Genomic DNA, 22,588 nt, shown 5'->3' with positions numbered 1-22,588 from the left:
AAATCTTCAGTGAGAAACATAATGAAGGCATGACGTGTCGTTTTGGAGTTGAGGAGTAGTTATTCAAATTGTCATTCATAGCTACAGCGCAATCAAGTTTGGCTTTTGAGTCGATTTCAAACAACTCCAAACTGCTTCAAATTTGCAGATCAGGTTTCTCAAAATTTGTCAAAATCGAAAATGTTGTTTTAAAAATTCAAAAATACCAAATGCTCTTCCAATCACATCACATTAAATGTCTTTTTTCGACGTTAACGTCATTGTTATGTCTATGTGATGTCACAATCAGCTTGTGGCGACTGAAGGGCAACGCAAACAACGGAAATGTCATTAATAGCTTGCTTTGAATTTGTTCCTTTAAAGGTGCGACTGACAGAGGAAGTCGCTTATATTGCAAGAGGTGTTGAGGTGAATAGATGCTGCCTAGCTAAGTGATGCCGCAAATCAAATTAAAAGTTGTACGAGCCGACCTTGGGCAAGGAGCAAAAGTGAAGTCACCTTTTGTCTCAGTGACTTTCAAAGGTTAGTGTCATTCGTGGTTAGGCCAACTAAACATCTATTTTATTTGTTTCCTTTTCTATGAGAACATAAGTCTTTAAAATAGATTGACAATTGATCTAAAAGACACCATTGTGCGCACACAAAGAGCATTATATTTGTGATCAGTTCAAAACAATTAACTTTTCTTTGGAAAGCAACAAAAGGCTTAATGCTAATGAATGTGGTTTATTGCTTTTCGATAATATTATTAAAATATCGTCCAACAACTAAACCACAGCTCTGAACAATGGTTTTATATTCAATTAGCATAATGAACGGCTTGATTGTTAATGACTATAGCAGGGTTACTCAACTAATATTAACAAAGGTCGAGTTTGACAAGTTGAATATTTTTAGCGGTCTGGTGAATAAGTTATTTTTCACGCAACCACAAAAGTTAAATTATCTGTACCAAACCGCTCTTTTAGGTAAAATGTAACTCGAATTGGATTTCTGAGAAAGTGTTGGGGAGTCTGGGGGGCGCAGCCCCCCAGCAACTAAGATAATCACAGTAAAAATTACTTCCTCCAAGTAGAAATCTGTTTAAAGAAGCCCTGAAAACGTGGCTATGAGGTTATTTTTTCCAAAAGCACAAGGTCCACCATGAACACCCAGAAGGTCCGGATTCGGACCGCGGTCCGCCAGGTGAGTAGCTCTGGACTATAGATTGTTCTCCTTAAAATCGGTAGCAATGGATTCGATACCCGGTCGCTTTACACTTACACTTTTGAAAAGTGGTGCAGAATCGCACTTCTGTTCGGAACTCAGCAAAGGAATGGACTTAGAATAATAATATACTCTGGCTACGCCTTACTACAGCTGCACTGACACTGTCTGCTTTGTAAAACGCCGATAGCAATTTAAATAGATTCGCGATAGACACAAGCGCTATATTAAAAACGTACATTATAATGTAATAGTTATTATTACTTGGGGTAAGCATGGCCACCTGGAGATGCGGCCTGATTTGTTACATTTTGCAGATTTTGATTACAGCTACTGCTAGTGCTTGACTGACATTTTTTGAGATGTTTTTGCTTTTTGCGGTTTCCTAATGACATAAAACTTTTTTGTTGCCTTGGGGAAGCAGTAGCAAATGAGAAAAAGTAAGTTAAAAAACCCAAAATCAGACTGTTATTGAAAATTAACAGTCTGACTAAAATCTTCGAAATCAAATTTTCTTTGGTTTTGAACATGTGAGGATGTTAAAACCTATTGTGTCATCTGGGGAAAAGAATAAAGAAAGCGTAAAAATTTAATTTTTAGAAAAATTTATTTAAACGTTTGCCCAAAGTTAGAAAAACCTGGAAATGTCTGCAAAATGTGACAAATCAAGCCGTATCTTTAGGTGGCTATGGGGTAAGTGTTCAAATTTTGCTAAAAATTGTAAATAGGATTATCAGACATGATCTTTTTGATCAAAGCAAAATAGGCGTTAGCTGAAGCCAGCGGATCCATGGAAGGTGCGTGGCCGCATGGCCTCTCAAGATAGTGGATAAGTAAGATTTTTCTGTCGTTATAAAAACAAGTGTGTAAACTGAACTTTAATTTCAAACCAATTATGCAATAGATTGAGTTTCGCTTTTAGTAGCAAGATCCTTGTTCACATTTGTGAAGTAAAACTCTTAAGTACCCTACTGATATAGACTCTTGACAGCCCCCCCCCCCCCCCCCCCCCCGACAGGGTTAAGTATTGATATATACTCTGACGTATCTCAACCTCTGTTCTGGAATTTCTAAGAAACCAGGTTTTGATATTAGTTGATGGCCAAATTCATGTGTTACCATTACCATACCTTGTGTCTCAGACAAAAGGTACGGTACTATTGGGTCAAGTAACACGCAATCATCAAAACAAGGTAAAATTTGTGAAAATTTTCTGGAGTTAACTCGCCAGACGAGCCACACTCTAAAACATCTTTGCTCCTTCGGTTCTCAACTTTTACTTTGTTTTAGTTTTGTTTATTCGAAGAGTTATGTTTCTGGAGCCAAGGACGAGCATCTGGAGCCGAGAGTTTATCCTTTTACCAGACTTGGACAACTAGAATTTTTGCAGTCTTTAGAAATTAGATTAGAATTATGATTTGAGTAATTTAAGGGGACACCTCTAATGAAATCCCAATATTCGCTGATGGCTGAGAAGCTTGCCTCAGATAAGCTAACTATTGTGGGAACCCCCAGTTACCATATATTTCTGAAAAGACGCATCTGAATATGCAAGTCTCATGAAATAAAAGTTTAATTTGATGCAATGAGCTTCCTTCAAACACAGACCATATTTCAATAATTACTTTTTGTCATGCTAATACAAAATACTGATTCTCACTACCAGCACCATATAGCAACAAGAAATGTTATGAAGTGCTAAATCTATCTTATATGCAAATACCTATGAGAGCTTTTTTCTCTAAAATGTTACTTTCCTAAAAAACAATTTTTTTTTGAAATGCTACTTGTGTGTGAAAATATTTACACATTTTTTTCAATAAAATGGTCAAGAAATAAAATTTTAAAAAAGATCTCTTATAGTTTGATGCAATACCATTGTACCAGCATGCATTCCAATTTTTAGCCAATTTGGACAAGAAATAAACAAATGAGTTAACAATTAGGATTAGAATTAGAGCTCACCAAGTTTTCACAAATTAAAGTAGAACTTTAACTAGATTAGAATTAGTTGGACGCAGTTGTTACATATCTTTTTTTTAGTTGGATAAAAACGCCAATGTGGCAACTCGGGATGAAAGTGTCATTTCACCATCACAGCGCCAAAACCACTTACGTCATAGTATACTTTGTAACGTCAGTAAATTGATAAATTAATAGAATTTTTCATGACTTTGCTGCTCAAGGAATGGAATTACACTTTGATCTTGATCGTTTTATTGCATTTTTTGTATAACGTTGATAAGAGCACTGTATCCTTCCATTTGCCAAAAAATACTTTTGGACAAACTAAAATTTTTAGCAAAACTGGAGATTGGATAAATGTACTAAGTACAATTAGAGCAAACAAGTTTTTACCGAATTAGATTAAATTAGAATTACCGACATTTCGCTCTAATTTATCGAATGAGACAGCTAGAATTATTTAGTTGCCCAAGTCTGCCTTTTACCACCCCATATTCACGATGTTCCCGGGCTAAGCTAGAAGGCTACTAGAAAGCAGCCAGTATATTTTGTTTCATCATCCAAGACGCCCAGACCTTCCACTCCATTATGTGGCTTGAAGATGGTGCAATCGTTGATGATGTTGTCTGCGGTCTGTTCCTCAGCACCACATTTATAAGAGGAAGAGGCCATTCCCCATTGGTGCATGGTTGACTGGAAAAGTTCCAGGCTCGTACAAAGATGGTTAAAGCATACCCATTTCAGTTTTTGAGCTGTTAGGCCGATGGGATCGCTGTCGGGGATGAACGAATGGAGTCTGGTGGTGCTTGACGTATATTTAGATTTCCATTTATTGTCCGCTCAATTAGTCGCAGAGATGTTTTGTTCAACGAGACTCGAGCTCTAGATCATGTTATCCAGAAAATATTTTTGTAGTAGGCTACCGTACCAAACCTGAAGCGACATCTTGTCATGTTGAAACGACACCAAGTCAATTAGTGTTCCATCGGGATTAGATGAAGCATCCTCCAATATTGAAAGAGCTCGACTGAAATTAAATTCTGCAAGTGACAGTAAAGATTTTTCAGAAACCAATTAGATGAAAAGATGTTTGAAGTCTTAAAATTAAATTTTCTACTTTTAAAGTAATTTAGTTGGACCACATAAAACGTTTCAGGAGGGCATATGTTTCGAACTACAGTCATTGGAACATGCTCAATAAGATCATGTCATTAACAAGGCAACCATTCTCGTGGTAATCCATCAAGTGACAAAAAAATTCTTTGTTTAAGACTATAAGAAAAATGTTTCAATGTTTATTTACTTTTCGTAAGTCTGATTTTTCACTTTATCTTTTTTTCTTCTGTCACCATGTCCCTGGCTCTTTATGCACAATATCGATTACTTTATCATCCCATTCCTCTTAAACAAAAATGTTGGACTTGCTCATGCGCATGGAAGATTTCTTCCACATCCCAACGTTCCTGCACATAGAGCATTGCCTTCATATCTCAATCTTTTTGCACGTGGAATTTGTCTCTTAATCTTCCAGTATGTGGAGGATTGCTTCAGTATTCCATTTTTCCTGCATCGGACCATTTCAAAAACTCAAACAAAATTCTTCGCGACTGCTTTGCAAGTCAGACTCAGTCACATCTCTGACTTTTCGTTTGGTTTTGAATCTTTATCCTCGAACTGACAATATTATTGACAAAGCCTTGGTAGGTCATTCCTGGTAGTTTCGCATAGGCTACTTGTAGAGGCTCTTGACGCAGGGCCGGTTACCGAGATTGACAGAGTGAAGTTTTTCGGTTGTTGCCGAAGAATTATTCCATCCAATAGGTGCCGCTAAATGGAGAGCAGTCGTTAGAATGCGTTGCTCAAGCGCACGCCCCGAGAGTCGAACCAGCGCCGCTTGATCTTGAAGCTTCTTCTTCGTTCACGAAGTCACGCGCTAACCAACTGAGCTGTCGGGGCGGACTTTTCGTTGCGACGGCGATCAATTTGTTCGAAAAGTTTTTCGCAAAAATAACTAGTCCAATGTCTAACGTGTGTAAACAACCTTACTTAGGTGCTGGGCTACTTGGTGTATATGAGATCTTGGTGACATCAATACTGTTATGGTGTGGTTTGTTCCCTCTTATGTACTATGACGGCTGCGTGTGCCTCATTTGCCACAAACACGGGATTCGGTTGCTCACACCTGTCAGAAGTAAAAGTTTCAACTACAAAGCTTTGACAAAAATTTTGCTTTCCAGGACAAACAAAAAAGACTCAAACCAAGTCCGGATCGAATCCTGCTTGGAACGAAGTAAGTGATCATGCTTTGTTGTCATGCAAGGATAAAGACTTACAATGTGCAGTGTGTTCCAATAATGACGAACCGGGTCTTTTGCTTTATATTTTCCATTATGTTGGCAAAATTATTTACCTGTAGCCTACAATGCAAAGTTTCAAACAATAAATATTTTTCCCCGTTGTTTGTAATGTTACAGTATTTTGGTCTATATTTGAGTTTTGTTGCTGAGCGGTATAGACGTTCGTATAGGTTGCTACAAACAACTGCTTTTGTTATTAGTCTTAGCCTGCAAGGTTGCTGGGTGGATTGGTCTTGCTCTGGTGCATTGCTTGTTACAGGCAGCAGACATTATCTTATTGGTCTTGACAGGTTGTTAGAGATCAAACAATGTTGGGTTGATTGTTGGGTTGATTGTTGAGTTGATTGTTGAGTTGATTGTTGGATTGATTGTTGAATTGATTGTTACTGTTGAGTTCATTGTCATTGTTGTTTCAGACGATCACCTTTGACCCATCGCAAGCCCCAGCAGCTTCTGATGAAATTAAGTTCGAAATCTTTGACAATGACGGATTCCTGGGAATTGACAAGTAGGTTATGTTGCTTCTGATCTGTTGCAATATTGCCAACTCACTTATGTATGAACTACCTGATAGAAGTTGTTCAACTGTCGTGATTCCATTGCAGCAAGTGGCGACTTTCACATAACACCTTTGATAGCACCTTCACATGTCACCATCGATAAAACCTTCACATAACACCGTCGTTACCCAGTGCTGTATTCGTAAAAAAAGCACAGGGTGTATTGTCAGATTTGCCAAAATGATAAATAATACACAATTACACAACTTGCAAAATACTAATCTATATTCTACTATAACTTCTTCGTATATCGAGTCTTCTAAAGTTCATTGATACACCACAGATTGACACATTCTTCCGCAACGGAGTTATACACTGACAGGTCCCACCTACTGCACCGGGTGGCAAGCCGAGGGCAAACAAGAAGGTGGTCCGCTGTTTGGGGCTCGGTGCCACAGATACATGCAACTGGGCCCGTGTCGTAGCCCCACTCTACCATTGCAGACTTAGTGCGTCCAACACCGGTTCGGAGTCGATTTAATGTTTTCCACTTTGCCCAGGGAGCGTTTGCTCCTGGGGAGAGGGACTCTGATGGTGGGACCTTCATTTCAGTGTATGATGGGTCATTTTCAAATTGTTGTTTCCATTGCTTAAGTCTTGTTTCTTCTTTTGATGAGAAGACTATAACGATAACATAAATTATTAACATCAAAATTGGACTAGAAGTGCAAATTTTTTTATTTTTCTATGAATACATTCCAAAAAGCCCGCCAAGAGGAATCTATATCTTTAACCTCTTTACAAATTTGGGATCTAGTATCCTTAGCTGATCGGTGGTTTAGCAGCCAGGATCTTACATATTTTATATTATAGTGGTAAATTGAGCCACAGGTGGTCCATTGCAATTAATAAACATCAAAAAGCTCACATTATCAATGGTCTTCAAAGGGTTAAGTAGTTAGTTAGTGCGTTACCGTAGTTGTCAAGAATCAGTAAGGATAGCATAGACAGTAGACACTCTGTTTGGAAAGCCAGAGGGTATACTATAGTTGCTCGAAAAAGCAGAGTATACTGCGTATACTGCCGTATACCCTCGAATACAGCACTGTTGGTAGCATCTTTACATAACACTGTCAATAACAACTTTTCATAACACCTTCGATAACACCTTCATATAACACCTTTACATAACACCGTCGATAACACTTTTTTATAACACCCTCGATAATACATTCACACAGCACAGCAGGAAAACGTATTTTTGTTACTTCTGTTGGTGACAGACAGAACGAGACGGGACATACAAAACACTGAGCATTCACGTAAATTGTTTTGAAATCAAGAAGATATTCAAGCTTAAATAAACGAACCATTTATGCGCCCACCCAAAGAATCCCTAATCGGTGAACATGTTTAGTAGTAGGTGTAATAGTGGTTTGACAATTTGAACGAACACAGGCTATGGTTGCGTGAGCCTACGCGTATGATGTAACTGTTTCAACTATAGTTCTGTGATTGGCTATGGTTAGCGAAACACAATGCTCGCTGTTCTATAGTGAATAGTCAGGTAGTGCTGACGACAGGAAGGTCGCTCCTTTTCAACAGAAAAATATACAGTACATTAGGTAGAGTAACTTCTTAAACACAGACTTTACTTTAATCGCCGATTTTGCAGTAATTGTTAGCAATACCCGTCATATCAATTTACAAGAGAACAAGCCCAACGACATGTCTCAAACAACTAATCAGAATTATAACTAATAGAATCAGAATTTTAAAACTAATTATTTTTTTTATAGAGTTTATTTCAGCAACTTTGTTCCATGCAAAGTTATTATCTTTGGTTAAAATTATTCTTTTTATCAAATTTTCATTTGCAAGTTTTGCCTGCCCATAGTCAGCTCGAAATGATAACCCGCCAGGCTTGTGGTTACGTCATGATGGCCGGTCAGGCTTGTGGTTACGTCATGATGCCCGGCCAGGCTTGTGGTTACGTCATGATGGCCGGCCAGGCTTGTGGTTACGTCAAACCAGTGCCGGTCTTAGGGTATTTCGGGCCCTGTGCGGAATATGCTTTGTGGGCCCCAATGACAATGATCCAATTCAGTAGCGTAGCTAGGTATTTTGAAAGGAGAGGGGGGTTTTGACGGCCGGCGGGCGAATAGCGGCGGATGTCTAGAAGACCTCCCTCAGAAATTTTTGAAAAATTACTTGGAATTTGGTGCATTCTGAGAGCATGTTCAACACATTCTGAGAGCAATGTTAACTAGCCTATTTGGCACATGGTGAAATGTCGTGGGTGGCCTAAAAGCATGTAAGCTTGTAAAGGTGGCCCGACACGACAATCTCAGCACTTGCCTCACCCTAAAGCCGCAACTGACTTCAAGGATACCGGTACTTGCTTGTGAATCGAATTGAATTTTTTCCATAGGAAATGACAAAAATTACTGCATTTTCTGAGTAAATTGCGGCCCCCCTAATTTGCGGGCCCTGTGCGATCGCACGGTTTGCACACTTCAAAGACCGGCACTGCGTCAAACATGCATCAACTTTGCTGTTTTCATTTCACTTTTTCACTTGTCGATTACAATGTTTACTTCCTGATCCAGGGCTTGAGCAGTTTAATCAGAATCGCTTTTCAAGCTTGAGATGTAGTAAAAATAACTACTTTTGTTACTGATCAGCAAAGTCACTGCAGTAACTTGCTGCTATTAGTATCAGCAGTCGCGTTCGCTAGGCACACTGCTACTATCCATACAACCGCTCATGTTCGTTTTTAACCTAGAAAGTTTTCCCCCTTCATGGGATCTTGTGGCTGGTACGTATTTTTCCACCTTGAGCACGTTCATTGAGAATATTGATATAAAATTACTGCAAAGTTGTCTTCGAGCGACAGAAATGTTACTAATGTGTGAGTTGTCACAGCACAATGGGCATTATGAAGTGCCTCGGGCGATGGTAACCGTTTCAGTCAACAAACACAATAGAACACCAAAAGTTGCTGAGAATGTTGACACGAGTGTTTATGATCGGGTCTTGTAAGCGGGAGGTATCAAATGTTTTGTTGCAATGGACGTAAACAGTCAGTGAGAATAGCCCAGCTTAAGTTTTCGATACATATTATTGCATCATAACCGAGCATGGTTGCAAGGTCAGGCTGGTGAGATTTAGCTCCGGCGTGGTGTACAAGAGGCAGTGAATGTTGATGTTTGATTCTCGTCACCAACGTAGCATTTAGATGGGAGTGGATATAAAGCAACAAAGTCACATCTTACCAATGTCTGAATATTCCCATCAGATTTGCAAGACCTTATACGCCTGTAGTTGCAAATACGCATGCACAATTGAGCTTATTTTAATGCATGGTTAAAAACGTGACGCAATAAACTGGCTGTTTACATAAGAATTAATGCTTCCATTGTCCAAGTCATCTGACATCCACCCAGGCTACAGCGCGGATTATAAGGAGGATGATGAGCATAGTAACCGTTTATTATTGTTCGAGGTTTTCTGATACAAACAGTTATATTTCAGCAGTTGGCTTACATCTTCATGCTAATCAACTGCGTAGCACAAGTCACAAAAACATTTCTTTTCTAGTAATATGCAATCGAACAATGTTTTCTGTAGTTACTGATTGATGACAAACGTCCCAGACAAAAGAAGCAGAAAATATGTCTTGAATAGAAAGATAGTGGACTTGACATTCAAACCGGAAGATATTCTATAAAGATTCTTTCGTAGAAGATTTTAAGTAGCTTTTCAAATATTATAGTTCTTTAAAATTCCTCTTGACTAAACAACATCGGTGGAATATTACTCTCCGCTCAGTTGTTGCTTCTTCTAACGTTTTGCATTGCTGGCTATATGACGTCATTTGATTGATGGCTTCCTTCGAGATATATTTGTCATACAGAATCACGTTCTCACTGCGCTTTATATCTTTCTAGGTTATTTGGAAAAGCGAGCGTTTCTTATAATGGTTTGAAATTAAGCAAGGAGAAGTCGCTTGATATCAAGATGAAGAAAGGGTCATCAATACCGGTAAGAATATCTTGACCTTCTAAGCTGAGTGCAGTAGAGAAAACGTAAAGAATCAAAATCTAATTAATCCAAAAACTTTATTTCCAAAAACACAGTATTTAAAAGCTTGCGCTGAAAACATACAAAAGAAAGTCAGTCAGGTTGCAACATTCCTTGTAGTTTTCATGAATTAGAGAATTGATCTTCAATTGAATTGAAGTAACGCTTGCTTTTTTGCATTTACATTGGCTGCAATTGTTTGCAGGGGGCGAGAATAATAGTAAGTACCTCGGACTCAGGAAAGAAATCCGTATCCGAAGATAGATCTGGAAAGTCTGGAGGTAAGATTTCAACTATTATTCTTTTGTTGTCAAACGCTCAAGAGCTAACTGCTCTTTTAGTAGAAATGAAAATCCACCCAGGCATACTTTCCGAATTCCGAATTCAATCTCGAAGTCATACTTTCCGAATTCAATCTCGAAGTTTCAGAAACAACTTCCGGCTTTGAATGGAACAAAGTCACATACCTTCATGGCATCGCAATAAAATGTGAAGTCTTATCAAGGCTCATTTTTGGCTAAAGAATTGTCATGCCAGAGCAAATACTCTCCTTTTTATCAATGACTTGATGTTTCAGAAAACGTAAAAAAAGACAATGATGTCAAAGAAGATGCAGATGAAGGAATTGAAGATCCCGGGGGTCATAATGGAATCGAGAAGGTGGAAGCCCAAACTGGGTCTGAAAGGTAGTACTCCCGTACACATGTGGAATGTTATTGGATGAAATATCTTCAAATTTTAAGCTTTGTTTTTTTCTATTTATGTTAATTTTATTTCATTATTTTGCTCGGAAATACAGTATTGGGAGCACTAAAACAAGTGGGCAGGTTGATGTTGTCTTGCAAACATAATTACACAAACTGGGTTTTACAGCTTACCTGCATTCTGCATAAGAATGTGATTAATGAGCTTTGTTTGGTATGGCAACCCTGTATACCAGTGTCTATCTTTGCAAATGAAAAACTGGTTTGCATGAAACAAAACCTGCAATATCATGCAACGATAAATCCATTGGCGGTATGTGTCTATTAGTCGAAAAGATGGGTTCGTTTAAATTATACATGTACTTTGAAATACAAAAAGCATTTAACATTAAGAACAGGTAGATCTCCACACTGACCAAGAAAAGGAAATGTTTAAGTTTTTCTAAGTGCGACTTTTGGAGCTGAAGCCTTAAAGGTTGGGAAATGACTTGAAATGTGACTTTTTGTATTCCAGCCAGTCAGCTATAATTCAATTCAAACATACACATCTTGTAATCAAAAGGAAAAGTTGGACGGTTTGACTCATGTCTGACCCCTTATTTTTAAGCAACAACACACCATTGTGTTAGTTCTTGTTGATTTGATGCTTTTTCCTCTCTTCGCGCGATAACGTTGGTGCGCTATGATATTGACTATTGTTCATGAAAATGGTAAAAAATATTTGTCCTTATGTAGGTAGTTTTGAAATCACTATATGAAGCAGAGCTAGTTTAAAGAGTTTGACTTTTATTCAAAATTAGAATGTTTGATCCTCATGTTGCTGATGTGCCAACAAAAAAAATTTCTTTATTACTTTAGCCGTTTCGTTCGCCATGTTGGGGCGCTGGATTTGATTGACACACAATATGTTTCCATGTGCCTCATCAGCCTGCACTTGCATCTGCAACCAGCCTGCACTTGCATCAGCCTTCACTTGCATCTGCACCAGACTGTACTTGCAGTACACATCAAACAGCACATCATTGCACTATTTTCGGGCCTTAGGTACTAAAGAAAAAAATATGAATCGAGTATACACCTAAGCTGAATTGATGCACTCGTTATAACAATTGAAAAACGTTGCAATTGCTACCCCTAAACAAAAGATTGTGCATGCTTTTAAGTCGACAATTTCATATTACGGTATAAAAGTAAATTATTCCCTACGACATTGATACTTCTTCCTATGACCAGTGAGTGTGGACTCACCAGCATTATTTCTCAAGTCGAGTATAAACTTTCCAAACGCATTCTTCAGAGCTGATCGATCGACTCTCTCAAACAAATCCGAGGACTTTCAAGTTCGAGTTAAAATATTGAGCGGGCGTCAGTTATCAGGGACCAACATCAAGCCCGTAGTGAACGTCAAAGCCGGGAAAGCCCAAGCCAAGAACACGCGCATACGGAAAGGGTCTTCTCCCATATGGGATGAGGTAATTTTCCTTTTAATCTGATATTTCTGACGACTGTTTCTTGGCACTGTGAGGTGTTTTTGCTTACTGTGCGTAAGCCATCTTATGAATTTTATTTTGTGTATAACTGATGTAGTTATTGAACACTTGTGTGTTTTACAACTTATTTATGATGTTACAGTTTTGGAAGAAAGCTAATTCTAGCCTACTATGCATAGACAGATGAAACGTTTTTCAAGAAATGCTTTTTGAATGACGTCATTCAAACTAATCAAGTTTTTGTCTATTATGTGTCTATGACGTATGATGTTATTGATTACAAACGTTGTCTGAGTGGAGAAGGTTGTTTTGCTTCTGTGTTCGACAACAAAAGGTCAAAGTTTAGCGAGTTGGATTCTTGTAAGAATAGAAATGTTTCATGGCGTGTGACGAGAACTTTCGGTCGGTGCACCGTCAGTGACAACATTGAGCATTGCAGCAGAAGACAATTGCTCAGTTCTCTGCAAACAAATAGTCTCAAGCGATTTTCTGTTGATATTGATGATTAGCTTATACTTGATATCCCAGTTCTTATGTAAACTTGTGATTGTCAGCCTTGTAACCGCACACCGTTTAGAAAATGAACTTTTATCTCGATTCAATTTATCAAATTCATTTGCACCAAGTAGTTGTTTGCGTAGGCTAGGTTTTACAGCTCAATTGAAAAGTGTCTGTACCCACTACTTACACACAGAGGTTCTCCCTTATATTCAACAGGCTACATATCGTGCTGAATGCGAATAGGTACAATATGTACTTTCCCGTTGACATGTACTTTCCTTTTGACCAGGCGATGGAACCCTACAATTTTCAACCGATGGTACTTTTCAACCGATGATACTTTTCAACTGATGATACTTTTCAGCTGATGATGTTTTTCAGCTGATGATGTTTTTCTGCCGATGATAATTAATTTTCAGCCGATGATGTTTTTCAGCTGATGATGTTTTTCAGCTGATGATGTTTTTCAGCCGATGATAATTTTCAGCCGATGATCTTTTTCAGCTGATGATGTTTTTCAGCTGATGATGTTTTTCAACTGATGATAATTTTCAATACTTTTCAGCTGATGATGTTTTTCAGCTGATGATGTTTTTCAGCTGATGATGTTTTTCAACTGATGATACTTTTCAACTGATGATACTTTTCAGCTGATGATGTTCAACTTTCATGAGTCGCTTCGAGATTTGTACGATTTTGTGTTCGAATTTTCTGTAAACAATTCCAGAAAAATGAGATCCGATTCATTGATTGGCTCGTTTAAGTTTGACCTTGGAGCGGTGTATGACCAACCAAGTAAGCGTCTTAAAAATTTGTTTAAAGTTTAATATAAAGCAAATTGATATCACAACCATTGCTTCATTGCAAAATCAAGACCTGCTTTTAAGCTTCTAGTTCTGACAAGAGTTTTAGCGCCACATCCACGCGTTGCATCCTTTGTTGTGGATGGAATTTGAATGGGACAATTCCGATATTTTTTTTTAAGTGATGCGTCTGTTCATTTGCATACTACTGTAAGTGCAAATGAAACTGTTCAACAACTTTTCAAAAGTTGTTTACTTCCGATAAGAAAACCGTTGATTCTTATGAATTTTTGAACGCTGAATTCAAAAATGTCGGTTAAAATTGCTCATTAGCTCTAGTTTAAAAGATAAAAACTTTTTTCAGTTTTGTTTGTGGATTTACATATAGCAAGCCTTGGTGCACTTTAATGAACACAACAGTAACAATCTACAAACAGTGTAATAATTGCATGCGTTTATATTTCGGCATAGCATATGCAATAAATAATTGTCACTTTTCAAATATAAATTTCTAATCTATTTTATCTGTTCTCCTCCTTTTGACCTGTCGCTTGTATACGGTTAATAGAGCATTCCGAGATATCATCCAGCAAAAGTCAGCAAGCATTGATTGATTCTGTTTTCCCTGGTACTTCTTTTACATTGTAGATATGCATTGGTGAAATCACTCTCGATGCTCATCACCAACTTCTTCACAGTTTGGTGGAAAAAAATCCAGGTGCGAGTCCAAAAGATGTATCTTCAGTGACATATTGCACCCCATGTATCTGTATGCTTTAATGAGATTGGACACCAATTCCGTGTAGTTGTCAGCTCTTTTCTTCCCCAAGAATTTTTTAGCCAGCAAGTTAAACGCTTCCCATGCAATTTTCTCTTTGCCAAATAACACTTGATCAAATTCATCGTCTTCAAGAAGGTGCATTATCTGGGGACCTATAAACACACCTTCCTTTAATTTCGCTTCCATAATTCGGGGAAATCTGTTGCCGAGGTACATGAAACCAGTATCATGATACAGAGTTTTTCAAAACGCCCAATTTTACGCATGCTTGAGTGGATTTGTATTTTTAGGTCATGCGTACGTGAGGAAATGGCTTCTTTTGACTGACTTGGAAGATGCATCCAATACTCCGAAGGGATACCTCAAAATAACTATCTGTGTGCTCGGAGCTGGCGACCAACCACCAGTAAGATGTTACACAGATCTTTTAGCTTTTTATTTTCCCTCTCGAACAATAAAGAAACAGCAAAGTCCAGTGATGACGCGTGTCAAGCTATTCAATTGAATGAACGTTTGTGGCAGATGTACGTTTAATTGTTGGGAAAAATATCATGCCCAAAATTGATTACACAGAGAGTGTTTGAGCTATTTGCGCGACCATTTTATGGATTGCTTATAACTTTCACTGTCATCGCGCAACAATTAATTTATTTTCTTGATTATTTTGGGTGAACAATTCTCTTTTCACTTTAGACTTTATGATAAATAACGAAATGGACGAGCAATACCAACACGTGATGCAATAGTATCTGTCACAATTTTTTCTAGTTCTTACACGTAAAAGAGCTTTGGAAAGATTGATGACGTAGTTTATTGGGATATCAAAAGTTAAACAGTTCTAGTTGTGAGATGTTAGATGAAATGCTCGAACTGATAAATGAATCACCATTTCCAGCACAAGAAGAAATCAAATTCTGAATGGAAAACGTCTTCGTCGATTTCAAAATAAATATACACTACCACTTGCAACAGCTACTTTACAATTGGCAATAACTTCCACTTGTACAATATATTTAATATTGGCTAGAACTTAAAATCATTTTCAATATAATTGCCAATACAACTTCTAATCCCCAAAATACACAACTCTCAACACAATTCTAATAAAAATCATACTTAAATCACGCAGCTATTTATAACAGGTTTGCTTGGACCATAAGCTTCCAGAGACTAGAGCAGTGGTTCTTAAACTGGGGAGCGCGCCCCCTTTGGGGGGCGTGTGAGGCTCACAAGGGGGGCACAAGAAATTGAAAAGCTCTGCATGAATTATGACTAAACATGTCTTCACAACTACGCTTGACAGTCGATTGTTGAAGATGAAACTTTGTGTTACAGTGTTTGTAGAGCGTGTTGTCACATCTCGCATTCTTTGTGATGTTTTAGATGTTGGTAAATGTTTGTGCGACACCTTATAACTCTCGTAACACAACGGCTTTCTGACACAGCAGCGTCGAGTTTTAGTTGTAATAATAATGGCAACGACTGACTAACAAGTGACAGAGGCTAGAAGTACAGCAATATACCCAATTCTACAATAGTACCATGCGTAATTTTTTTTTTAATTTTAGCATTGATTTAATTAGGTTTGTTTTTAATTGATCAGTTCTATTGACATAAAATGAGTGGGGAAAAAGAGAAAGTTTGACGAAAATGATCTGACGTTTGGCTTTATAGATACCACAGTAAATGAGTTGTAGGCCTACCACAATGCGTCATATGTTTTTAAATTTGAGCAACGACGATTTGAGACCAACTCGTACGCAGCATCATCTTGAAAAACAAACACCTTGACCACCGAAGTAAACTTTTAGCTTTTTTCCAATGCAAGAAAGAGTTTTATCATTTAACAAGAAAAAAAATGAAGATTGCAAGTAGCGAGCACTTTGGCCAATCGTCGTTGGCGGAAGTTGTAGAAGCGTCTTTCGGAATTTGGCATCGTGGAATCCTATCTCGTAGACATTCTCGAAGCCCCTAAATCTGCTCCTGCAGGGTAAGAATACTAATCGCATTAAAGATTATGATGCGATCCAGGCTTTCATAGCAAAACTGGGGCTGTGGCATCGTCAAGTTCAAAAAGGAAACGCAGCTTCCTTTTCCAACCTTGATACTGTCCTCGAGAAAAACCAAATTGAACTGAAGGGCGAACTTAAGTTCGAAGTGGAGTGCCACCTTCAACTTTTGAAACAAGAATTTGAACTCTATTTTCTAGACTTGGGTAACACCGAACTTTTAGAATGGCAGATGACAAGGAATCCCTTTCGTCTAAATGAGGAAATTCTTCCCGACAATTTACAAGAGGAATTCTTGAAGCTAAAATGAAATTCTATTGAGACAACCTTGAAGCAATGCCACTAACTTAGTTCGGGGCAAAGCATGTGCACAATTACAAAAGTGTGGATGCTGTGGCTATACGCACACTTCTGCCATTTTCATCCACTTACTTGTGCGAAAATGGTTTTTCTACTCACGTGAACATAAAGACAAAATCTAGAAACAAACTTGACTGTGAAGCCGATCTGAGATGTGTATTACTGTATTATCTGCTACTAATCCTCAAATCAAACGTTTGGTATCCAAAAAACAGTTAGGCTACATCCTTCGCATTAATGAAACTCATCTGGAAACGAATTGCTGTTCTAAATAATGTTTTTTTGATTTTGAAACAAAGTTGGGCGCGAATTTTGTTAGAATTGTAAAAGAGAGGCGTATCTCAAAAAGTTTAAGAACCACTGGACTAGGGCAATATTATATCACAATTCATTATTCTGGTCAACAAGTCAGAGAAGTTTCGATAATCGAACATGCAGAAACTTTCTAGAAGCAGATTTCACAATAAAAGATTGCGTACCTAAAGGTTACTATCGGCCAGTAATGGTCGAAACAACACAACAGAATTGTGCAATAAAATAGTTCATCCATTCCACAACAACAATGTAGCCTGCCGCGGACAACGCATATTGATTGTGACAATATCCCAGCTGCAGGACTGACATTCTGCAGGACTGGCAACAAAGCACACCATGAGTATCAATCTACGTGCGTTCCAAAATTATTTCAATGTTTTACATTTTCGCGCCATGTCACATACAGAACAAAGTGCAAAACCTAATTTAGGGCTTTCGATGACTTTATTACTACTGGAAAAATGAAGACTCTTAATCTCGCTGAAAATACACAAAGCGGAACTCTTTATAACGATTAGAGCTGAAAATAGCCAGTTTTATTGGAAGTAGCCGACGACAGTAATTAAAACAGAAGCAAAATGTTACTCTTTTAAATCAAAATTCGAAACGATCAAAATAAAAACGAAATTGCCAAAAGCCAAGCACTTTCAAGACAAGGATTACAATGAGACATATTTTTTAACGAAAGTAAATAAAATGGATATTTATGGATGTTTAAGCCAACAGACAATGGGCAGCATTTCCTACCAGCGTGTAGTTTGTAGGTTTGTGAACGTTTACATTATAAAAATCCGTAAAGTTTAGTAGTTCCAAGTGACGCTTCAAAGTTGATTGTGGTGTTTCTTGCAGGACGAGAAATGCGATGGGGATGATGATGACGTCGAAGGGTAAGTACCAGGAGAATTACTGCTTGTTTGCATTTGTGTTAACAACACAACGTGCAGGGTCAATTGTTTACTTACAAATGATTATCAGAGTACTTGCATTTTCATGTTGAAAAAAAAACTGAATTCATTCAATCAAGTTTCACTAAAAATACAAATGCTTATTTTTGTTTTATAAAATAAAATAGCGTTTGCATATTAGTGCAGGTCCTTAAGGGCAAAAATGAGCATCTTTAGGCTAAACGTGTTACACGTTGTTTTTTTTGCATTTTTTGTAGTTGATGAATCTAACTTCAATTTTAGTGGGTGCCGCAACTTTTTGGGTTACGTGATCACCCCTAAATCGGGGATTCCCCCCAATTCAATTTTGAGCTCTTTTTACGGTATTTTTATGCAATTAGATACGTTATTTTTTTACGTTTGGACTGACTGCCACTACAAAATACACGAGATAAAAATCACACAAAATTGTGTTATTAATGACGTCATTTTCTACTAACGTACTAACCAGTAAACGTGGAGTTGACTGATAATAATGTTTTTCTTGAAACCGACAAAGCTTCTTTCATAAATCTTCACCCTGATATGGTTTTGTCAACACGTTGAGTCGCCTACCTTTGCACAAAGTTATTGAGGTTAACCGATTAAAGTGTTACATCTAGTAGTTATAGATGACGTAATCTATTATATTGTTACTTTAGAAACCTGCTGACCCCAGCTGGGGCGTCTCTACGATCTTCCAATTTTACTTTAAGAGTCTACAAAGCAGAAGATCTTCCTCAAAGTAAGTTATCAGTGATTAAGTGTAAGGGTGAAGTTATTTTATGAGAATCGTAGATGCCCTATGGAGTTGTGGTTTGTTTGAAGAAGCCAAAAGTCAATTGTTAGAATTTACAATTCCTATCTTTAATCACAGTGGACACTTCTGCTTTCAAGTCCATGAAGAAGTTTATCGGCATGGGAGATGAAGTTGACATCACAAAAACTCTTGTTGACCCTTACATTGTTTTCACGTAAGATAACCAAACAGGAATGTAAAGTTAAATACATCAGCACTTACAGAAATTTAATTGCAATTATTTCACCTGCAATTTGCCATCTTTCCCGTCAGTTTGAAAATTGTATGAGACACTTTGTAGTTTGTTATTGCAACTTACCTCGTTTAGACAAATGTTGTTCACAAACGGAGATATGGATGGTTACCATGTAAGATGTTAACTTCAGTTGTTGACAGCTGAAGCAAACCCATGATTTTGTTACCAAGTACAATGTTTTGCAGAACCAGTCCATCATATATTGTAAATGGGCAAGTTTAGCTTACAAAGTGTCAAGCAGACTTAAACAACTAGATAATTCTTTTTGTCTGACTCGATAAATTAGAGCGAAATGTCGGTAATTCTAATGTAGTTCGGTAAAAACTTGTTTGCTCTAATTGTAGCTCTTATCCAATCTCCAGTTTTGCTAAAATTTGTAGTTTGCCCAAAAGTATTTTTTGGTAAATGGAAGGATACTGCGCCTTTATCAACGTTATACAAAGAAAATGCAATAAAACGATCAAGATCAAAGTGTCATTTTATCCCTTGAGCAGCAAAGTTATGAAAAATTTGATTAATTTATCAATTTACTGGTGTTACAATGTATATTATGACGTAAGTGGTTTTGGCGCTGTGATGGTGAAATGACACTTTCATCCCGAGTTGCCACATTGGCGTTTTTATCCAACTAAAAAATATATTTGACAACTGCGTCAACCTAATTCTAATCTAGTTTTAAATTCTACTCTAATTTGTGAAAACTTGGGTAACTCTAATTCTAATCCAATTTGTAAAAGCTTAAATTACTCTAACTATAATTCTGATCTAATTGCGAAAGACTACAAAAAGTCTAGTTGTTCAAGTCTGGACTGTCAGGTTAGAGTGAAGTTCAATGTTTTGAAAATTAATAATACAAATAAAAAAGATGGAAACCAGAGGATATTTTATACAATGGAGTTTTATTAATGTTGAGGTTAAGGGCGGAGAACAAAAAATGTGTTGTAATTACTTGAATACTTTATAAACAATATATTTTCTGCATTGCTAAACTGGTCAAAGCATGTACGCGACTTTCTTTGAGGAGTTTAGCTTGAAAATGTGTTACATGAAATCCAAAAGTGCAACACTTTTGAACGGTAGTTACATTGTTGTAACACAGTGACGATCGGTGAGGGAAAGCAAGGAAAGCAGTGCTTACCTTAGCAAAAACTATGCAAAATATAATGACTGAATTCTAGGTTTAACTTCTTATTATTTTTGTCACGTTTATTTTAACTTGAAAATTACTATATTCGTGACTAGAATTACTCGTAACGCTTGTGAGTAGTCTAAGTCCTCACCAAACCGCATGTCTTGCCTATAAATGCCAATTGACTCAAACGCTTCCATCAGAAACAACCACTGAAGCTCCAGGGAAATCAACTATCAAAGTTGCTTTCTCAGGTTCGAAAAATGTCAAAAACGCCTTCGTTTTATCCAATCCTTACTCGTTTTGCAAAACGTCACCAGCTGCTTAGCCAATCAGATGTGTTATGGTTAGTTGTGCTTTCCCAGTGACGTCAATGCGTACATTCGCTAGAGCGACTAGACTAACTCGTCAGAATGGTCTCTCGTCACGGTACACGCACAGCATCATAATGCCAAAAAGCTTGTTGCTGTTTTTTGATGTCTCCTCGCCATGTACTTTAGCCTACTGTACTAGCTTTCATAGTCATGCCTTTGCCCTTTTTACAGCGTTGATATAACGTTACTTCGCCAATGAACGTTCAGGTGCGGGTGCAATATTTAGTTTGTTAAGCTTCTATACGCAGGAGGCAAACTTATCCAGCTTTTTGTACAAGTTACTTGCGGTTGTAATGTTTAGGCCTAAGTGTTAGTTTTTGTAGTGTAGGCCTAACTGAATATCTGAGAATGAGCATTCATGACGAATTAAACATTTAGACAACTTTTAAGTTTTTGGCAGCCGATTGTAGCATCGAATAGACAGCGATAGACACGTGTTTCGCCCATGAGGCTGGGCTCATCAGTATCGCACCGTATTCTTGCCACTTGAGTAATCGACCGCCGCTTTACCAGTCAGTTTAACTCTTATCTTTGTGGAAAGAAAGAGCCAACAAAACCAGCAGGTGCGATACTGATGAGCCCAGCCTCATGGGCGAAACACGTGTCTATCGCTGTCTATTCGATGCTACAATCGGCTGCCAAAAACTTAAACGTTTATTGGAGGTCTCAATGGCTAGCGTGGAAGCTACACCGTTCTGGTTAGCGAAGCGTTACTGCTGCTCGCTGTGCTAGTGAGTAATCAGCCTTGTGCTGATAGCCGGGAAGAACGCCTTTCTTCACATTTAGACAACTATTATTCCATGTCTAACACTGGATTTTGGTCCTGCAACGTTAAAATTAAGATTGTTCATGACTTCTAAACATTAAATGGATGTATGATCACGACATAGGCGAAGCACAATTTGACAGATTTTTATTTGTTTTGAAAATGCTCTCAGAGCGCACCAAATTGGAAGTGTTTTTCAAAAATTTCTGGGGGAGGCCCCCAGACCCCCCGCTGGGAGTGTTGCCTTCGGGCTTCGCCCGACGGTTACGCCCTTCGTGCCTACTACCTTGCTGCAGCATATTTCCAAGTTGCTTTCCCAAAGGTTTAAGCCACCGAACGTCACTGTTGTAACACAATGGGTACAATTCCAATGTGAAAGTAACGTATCAAATGCACAGTTATTAAATAATCACAAAAATAAGCTTTTTAATTCTGCTTTTGAAAAAGGACATTAATAGGAAACTGGGTTTGCGCCCCTTCTCTGCATTTTGTTTTAAAGAAACCTGCTTTTTACCCTGAAACATCAGGGTTGACCAGTTGTCGGCAATAGGCACTTTTTAACGTATTCCACTCTTCGAAAACAACAACGCAATCTTACTGTACCTAACGTATATGCGAAACAGCTGATTTCAGTCATGTGACCCAGCACGTAATATTGCGACAACCAGCGTTGGTTAATGGGTAAGGGCAAAGAATAATCATTTCGATTGCGTGGGTTCGATTCCCACCCTCTGCTAATATTCTTTTTTCTTCTGCAATTGAACTGAGTGGAAAAAGGATCTTAATGACTGCAATCAATTGAGTGTATAAGAAAAATTGTCTACCTTACTTTGAATAACTATAATAAACTAATGATCCATCCTAATAACTTTAATACTTCCAATAACTTTACCTCACTCTTGTCTTACCTTACTTAATTGTCTACTTACCTGTCTACCTTAGTCCAACTCGCTTTGTCAACTTGATCTCCTCCATGCGTTCAAGATGTCCAACCCATCTCAGACGATGACCTCGCAAGTAGCCTACTCTTTTATACCCTCACCATAGACCCACTCTCTCAAGACATCATTTTTAATGTTGTCGGGAAGTGTCTTGTCGTAGAATGGTTCGAATGAAGTGTCTGTACACATCATTCGAACCATTCTCATTTCTGTCGTTTACATTTGCTGGATATATATTTTCTTCATCGCCCAGCAGTCACTTCCATAAACCATAACACATCACGTTTCTTACACACAACTTGCACAACCTTCCTTTCATTCTGCAA

General features: G+C 37.9%; 1 protein-coding gene across 1 annotated transcript in view; it reads left to right on the top strand.

The window, feature by feature from the left end:
* The first annotated feature begins 434 nt into the window (after nt 1-434).
* LOC145768279 (myoferlin-like) overlaps nt 435-22,588 on the top strand; it is a 71,614-nt gene continuing 49,460 nt past the window's right edge. The window contains exons 1-12 of the mRNA XM_082579758.1: nt 435-522; nt 5,409-5,461; nt 5,945-6,036; nt 9,979-10,072; nt 10,317-10,392; nt 10,689-10,797; nt 12,113-12,287; nt 13,457-13,601; nt 14,681-14,796; nt 17,924-17,961; nt 18,660-18,742; nt 18,875-18,971. Of these exons, the coding sequence (XP_082435884.1) occupies nt 435-522; nt 5,409-5,461; nt 5,945-6,036; nt 9,979-10,072; nt 10,317-10,392; nt 10,689-10,797; nt 12,113-12,287; nt 13,457-13,601; nt 14,681-14,796; nt 17,924-17,961; nt 18,660-18,742; nt 18,875-18,971 (1,166 nt within the window). The remainder of the gene's footprint in view (nt 523-5,408; nt 5,462-5,944; nt 6,037-9,978; nt 10,073-10,316; nt 10,393-10,688; nt 10,798-12,112; nt 12,288-13,456; nt 13,602-14,680; nt 14,797-17,923; nt 17,962-18,659; nt 18,743-18,874; nt 18,972-22,588) is intronic.

Source organism: Aplidium turbinatum, chromosome 4, assembly GCF_918807975.1.
Source record: "Aplidium turbinatum chromosome 4, kaAplTurb1.1, whole genome shotgun sequence".
NCBI lineage: Eukaryota > Metazoa > Chordata > Ascidiacea > Aplousobranchia > Polyclinidae > Aplidium > Aplidium turbinatum.
Note: the sequence above shows the minus strand (reverse complement) of the source record. Positions and strands in the feature narration are given on the sequence as shown.